This window comes from Rhinoderma darwinii, chromosome 10 (assembly GCF_050947455.1).
Source record: "Rhinoderma darwinii isolate aRhiDar2 chromosome 10, aRhiDar2.hap1, whole genome shotgun sequence".
NCBI classification, from domain to species: Eukaryota; Metazoa; Chordata; class Amphibia; order Anura; family Rhinodermatidae; genus Rhinoderma; species Rhinoderma darwinii.
In genome coordinates, this window is record NC_134696.1 from 97727118 (window position 1) to 97733681 (window position 6564).

A 6564-nucleotide genomic window follows, 5' to 3' on the forward strand; every position below is an offset into this window, starting at 1 on the left:
CAATCACAGGCTGCAGCGGTGGTCACATGGGATGATACATTATCCCAGGAGGCCGCCCTGGATGATGTCAGTGGCCTGCTTCCAAGGATGATGTTACATTCCATGTGACCACCGCTACAGCCAATCACAGGCTGAAGCAGTCACATCGGCTGCAGCATCATCCAGGGACGCCTGACCGGACTGCAATGGAGGGACGTGTCGCCATAACAACGACCTATGTAAGTAGGAGCAGTTTTTACCGCTGCTTTCCGCAGTTGAAATTCCATCTGATATAACGCGCTGCAATGTGGTGCAGCTTTCAGACGGAATGTACTGCGGGTTCCAGGTCGGATACGCTACATGATTTTTCTGCGGCGTATCCGTCCCGTAGGAACCCAGTCTAAATCCCTAAAAGAAATCTATTTTAAAGTTAAAGGAATTGTCCACTTTTGGTAACAGGGTGTCCTGCATTTGGCAACCCAGCAAACAGTAGGTATTCCTTTTCCCTGCAGCGCCACCTAAGGAGAAACGAAGAATTACACAATTCCCATTTAAACCAATGAGCTGCCATGTAACGCATTGATGTGTCGGGTCCTCCAGAAAGAGAGACACTCTTTGTAGACGTTCTCCACTCTGGCTTATGGATGGGGGTCCTGAACTGAGGACTCCCCTCGCTCTCTATTAACTCAGAATTCCCTAATAGGATATTTGAAAATAGGACAGTCCCCTTAGCTGTTTTATTTATTGTTTGTTTTTTTGGTGTCTATAGAAGTGGTCTCTAACTGGTGGCTCCCAATAGGGCCTGTATATATCATGTTTAAACTGTTTGAATTTTATTTTTTTTAGGTTTTGCTGTGTATTAAGTACAGCCATTGACTCAGGATACTGGAAGACGGGAAAAGCCAGTATGGAGCAAAACATGACAGATGATTATAAGTAATATTTTTAATATTTAACATACATCATATAAATCCTCTTGAGCTAATCTTAAATCTTGAAGTAATCACCATGGGGCAATTAATCAGTTTTCTGACCCAATTGCATTGAAAGGAAGGCCAAATTCACTCAGCCCCAAATCCTTTTTTCCAGTACTGGTTAAAGAGGCTCTGTCACCAGATTTTGCAACCCCTATCTGCTATTGTAGCAGATCGGCGCTGCAATGTAGATTACAGTAACGTTTTTATTTTTTAAAAACGAGCATTTTTGGCCAAGTTATGACCATTTTTGTAGTTATGCAAATGAGGCTTGCAAAAGTCCAAGTGGGTGTGTTTAAAAGTAACAGTCCAACTGGGCGTGTATTATGTGCGTACATCGGGGCGTTTTTACTACTTTTACTAGCTGGGTGTTCTGATGAGAAGTATCATCCACTTCTCTTCAGAACGCCCAGCTTCTGGCAGATCACGCTGTGACGTCACTTCCCCAGGTCCTGCATCGTGTCAGACGAGCGAGGACACATCGGCACCAGAGGCTACAGTTGATTCTGCAGCAGCATCAGCGTTTGCAGGTAAGTAGCTACATCGACTTACCTGCAAACGCCGATGCTGCTGCAGAATCAACTGTAGCCTCTGGTGCCGATGTGTCCTCGCTCGTCTGACACGATGCAGGACCTGTGAGTGACGTCACAGATCTGCACTGCCAGAAGCTGGGTGTTCTGAAGAGAAGTGGATGATACTCATCAGAACGCCCAGCTAGTAAAAGTATTAAAAACGCCCCGATGTACGCACATAATACACGCCCACTTGGACTTTTACTTTTAAACACACCCACTTGGACTTTTGCAAGCCTCATTTGCATAACTACAAAAATGGTCATAACTTGGCCAAAAATGCTCGTTTTTAAAAAATAAAAACGTTACTGTAATCTACATTGCAGCGCCTATCTGCTGCAATAGCAGATAGGGGTTGCAAAATCTGGTGACAGAGCCTCTTTAAGTGTTGGAAAAAAGGGGACGTGGCTTTATAGTTGCATGCCAAAAAATATAGAAAGAAAATGCAGAGCAAAAAAGTGCCATGCTAAGATAGGTAAGACCCTGTTGAAGAACGGAAACCTGTCCCAGCTCTGCATACAAAATAGAATGTGTCACATAGAAAATACTGAATGACAGCTCTCGCTTATTAGAAAGCTGTCAATTACTGTGTGTGGGTGGGGGAAGCAAAACTTACAGGCTATCTCTATGACTGTGCGGGGTAAGCAGGACTCACAGGCTCTCTCTATGAGTAGGCGGAGAAGCAGGACTCACAGGCTTTGTCTATGAGTGGATTTGTCTATGAGTGGTGGGGGGAAGCAGGACTCACAAGATTCTCTATGAGTGGACAGAGGAAGTAGGATTCACAGGCTTTCTCTATGAGCGGTCCGAGGAACAGAGGGCTCACAGGCTTTCTGTTTAAGTAGGCAAAGAAAACAGTATTCACAGGCCTTGTTTATGAGTGGTCAGGGGATGCAGGACTCACATGCTTTCTCTTTGAGTGTTTGGGGAAGCAGGACTCACAGACTTTGTCTATGAGTGTTTGGGGGAAGCCGGACTCACAGGCTTTCTCTATGAGTGGTCAGGGGATGCTGGACTCACATGCTTTCTCTTTCAGTGTTTGGGGGAAGCAGGACTCATTGGCTTTCTCTATAGTGGCTGGGGGAAGCAAAATCTACAGGCTTTCTCTATGAGTGGATGGAGGTAGCAGAATTCACAGGTTTTCTCTATGAGTGGACAGTTGAAGCAGGACTCACAGGCTTTCTCTATGAGTGGTCGGGGGAAGCAGGACTCACAGGCTCTTTCTATGAGTGGTTGGGAAAGCAGGACTCATGTTTTCTCTATGAGCGGTCGGGGGAAGCAGGACTCACAGGCTCGGTCTATGAGTGGTTGGGGGAAGCAGGACTCACAGGCTCTTTCTATGAGTGGTTGGGAAAAGCAGGACTCATAGGTTTTCTCTATGAGCGGTCGGGGGAAACAGGACTCACAGGCTTTCTCTAAAAGTGGACAAGGGAAGCAGGACTCACAGTCTTTCTCTATACGTGGTCGGGGGAAGCAGGACTCACAGTCTCTCGTTATGAGTGGTCAGGGGAAGCAGGACTCACAGTCTCTCTCTATGAGTGGTCGGGGGAAGCAGGACTCACAGGCTTTCTCTTTGACTGCAGTTTAACAGCTTTTTAAATGGAAATAACGGCATGAAACCATAGAAAGCTATGTATCCCCAGCTTGTCGCCTACTATCCTAAGCTACCCTCAGATATAAGACTTGACACATTCACTTTAAGAGATTTTTGAGTACACCCTATAAAAGGCTGGTTAAGAAATAAAATAAAAAAGCCAACAACAACAACTTTTAAAGACACGGTAATATCTCACATTTTCTTGTTTCATTATACCAACAGCTTCACAAACACATACTGTACATTTTAGGAAGAGACCACCTAATAGCTGTATGGTAACATTATAACCTGTTTTATTTACTTTTGCTATATTTTTGTGACTTGTATTGCAGGGATTTCAACTTCAGTGACTGGTGGGCTTCATCCTCCAACACCACATATATAGAACAAGACAACAGCAGCTTAGAATATACTCCCTATGGCCTATATCACCACATACCCATAATGTGCATCATATGGTACAGTGTCACTTTAGTTTTGGGGGTCATTGGAAACGGCTTGGTCATCTGGATCGCTGGCTTCAGGATGAAGACGGTCAATGCTGTGTGGTTCCTCAACCTAGCCATCGCTGATTTTATCTCATGTATATCTCTTCCTTTGCGTATTTCAGAGTGGGCTTTGTACTGGCACATTGCCTATGATCATTTCTCGTGTAAAGCCGGCATTACTATTTTGTTCATAAATATGTTATGTGGTGTGTATTTTATGACCGTCATCAGCATTGATCGATGTGTCTCCATTTTTTGCCCAATATGGACCAAACTTCACAGGACACCTCGGTTGGCCTCCATTATTTCTTTACTTGTTTGGATGTTGAGCCTAGTTTTAAGTATCCCTTATGTGGTATTTAATCACGCCTTTGACTCAATCACTGAGTGTTTTCCGAAATATGCAGTTTTTTTTGAAACTCACACAATAAAGAAAAGAAATGCGATGTTCATCACCAAAAATATCTGCATGTTCGCCTTCCCTTTCAGCATTATTCTCCTATCGTATATACTTCTTTTCTTCAAGTTGAGAAAAATTAGAAAATCCAATAAGTCCCAAAGGCCTTTTCAAGTCATCACCACTGTCATCGTAAGTTTCTTCATATGCTGGTTTCCATATAACACGTGGCCATTAGTAAAAATCAATGATAGGTACTGGGAAATAGATATGGTCATTACGGAAATATCGGTCTGCCTGGCCTACTTCAGTAGTTGTATCAATCCCATTCTTTACATTGTTTTTTCCCAAGATTTTCAAAAAAACTTTGTGAAGTCCATCCCGACCATGTTAGAGAAAGTTTTGAATGAAAAGTCTGACATTGACTGTGGGATTAGTTTTGCGACTTCCACGGTTAACACGGCAAACCATGGTTCTTCTCTCCTATAAATGTTGTTGGAGAAAGTTAAAAACAATTTTGGAAAAAAGTGTTTCGTTTATGATACTATATTTGAAATCCAATTTTTTTCCCCTTAGATTGGTAAGGGTACAACTTTATGAGACTATTGTCTTCTTCTGGATCAACATAGTATGATGACTGTAACAGCCTTAATGGGGTCGTATGAGATCAGAAAAAAAGGGATTGTTTTTTTCTAGAAACAGCCCCACTGTTGTTTATAGGTCATGTCTGGGATTGCAGTCTAGCCCTTTTCAAGGAAAAACCAGAGACGGCCCATGGAAATAGTGGCTCTTACTGTCTAACAATGCAGGTCTTTATTCTAATCTCACACAATCCCTAAAATGTAATTATATGCAATACCTCTCTATGTTTTATATCAGTTGACGTCCCTTTCTAGCTTTTCTTATGACTTAGGCCTCATGCACACTTCCGTTGGCCGTCGTACGGCCGCTAATGACGGATCCGTAAAACGCGGACTGCACACGGATGGCTTCCGTATGCAGTCCGTTGTTTCAACGGACCAAATGAATGAAGAGGCCGAGACTGTTCTGTAAAAAAATGCACAGGAATAGAACCTGTCCTATTTTTGTCGGAACGGCCACACGGTTACGTTAAAACAACGGAAGTGTGCATGGCCCCGTAGAAATTAATATGTCAGTGTGCTATCAGTTAAAAAAAACAGATAGCACACTGAAGAAAATAACTGAAGCGGGCATGTGGCCTAAGAATGTTCAGGTTGCTTCTAGAACAGTGCAAAAAGTTTCAAAAAATTTAAATAAATACATTGTTGTATGGTATATCATGAGATATAAAGATTTAAGATCCAAAAATAATCTAGTTCATGTAAAATGGTACAAGATGAAACATTAGTGGAAGCCTCGAAGTACCCAACCGGAGCCAATACACCTACATTTAGTACTTCTGTATTTGGAGCATTTCATAAATCAACTTTGCCCTTGAACCACTCTATTATCGTCGTAAAATTTTGACAATTTTGTATAAATTTTCTTAGCACTTTGTATTAAGTGTAAGCTACCACATACTGTAGATGATAAAGATCATGTTATGGATGATGGAGGAGCACCGAATGGGTCATGAAGTCAAATTCCAGTTGGCTGCAGTAGTTTTATGTTATAATATTAACTTTAAAAAAAAACAAAAACATTTGTACCCAGTTGAAAAAAGTTTTATTGCCCTCAGTAAGATATACACAATACCAGTGCGATTAAACATCATTTATTTTTGTTAGCCATTGAAAGGTATCATATCTGCATGTCTGCTATTTCGTATGTCTTAATGAGAGTTATTATTTTTGCCGCTATTCATGTTTTGTATTGGTAAGAATATGCCTTTTTATTTTTGTATGTGCAACTGAAATATGCCGGAAGCGTTCACATGAAACTACAACCAAACAATGATAAAGTGTACAAATACATGGTAGTAAGGTGTCCAAATAACATTGCCAGACATATTTAGGATTCCTAAAAAGTACTGTCCAATCAAAATTAGGGAATGTAGCTCGATCAATTGGTTCAGGCACCAAGTATAGCATAAGGGGAACAAGGGTCAGTGACTTTCCTTTCCCCCAGTCACATCACCCTAAGACTGGTCCTGACTGAAGATCTGGTTAATACCTTTATTGTATTGGAAAATGTGCTCCAAAAAGTTTGCTTAATGGAATAGTTGAGGGCTAAGTTCACCTTTGCACCTCCCGATTAAGCTGCAGTGAAATCTGTGTGGGCCGCTACTGTGGGTGACCTCAACTTTATTATGCCAGGCAAGTGTGTTTGCTGGAGATATTTCTATGTCTTATTATTTAGTGGGGATTTTAGTACCCCTGTTACTTCATGTCTGAACTTAGGTTAGGAATTTGACATATTTACATAATTGCATTGTGTTTGCATCTTATGAATATTAAAAAAAAATTGAGAAGGAATGTGGAAATTTTGCCTTTGTTTTTTACTTACCCGTTTTATCTAGTTGCTTATGTAATTCATTTTTAATAAAGATTGACAAGTTTTGAAATATTTATCGCCTGTTTTTCTTTATACTTTAGTA

General features: G+C 41.3%; 1 protein-coding gene across 1 annotated transcript; it reads left to right on the top strand.

The window, feature by feature from the left end:
* The first annotated feature begins 339 nt into the window (after window positions 1-339).
* Window positions 340-4496, top strand: LOC142662671 (N-formyl peptide receptor 3-like). The gene is made up of 3 exons (XM_075840882.1): window positions 340-431; window positions 826-915; window positions 3455-4496. The coding sequence occupies exons 1-3, from the start codon at window positions 340-342 to the stop codon at window positions 4494-4496; spliced, it is 1224 nt and encodes a 407-aa protein (XP_075696997.1).
* Window positions 4497-6564: the final 2068 nt, after the last annotated feature.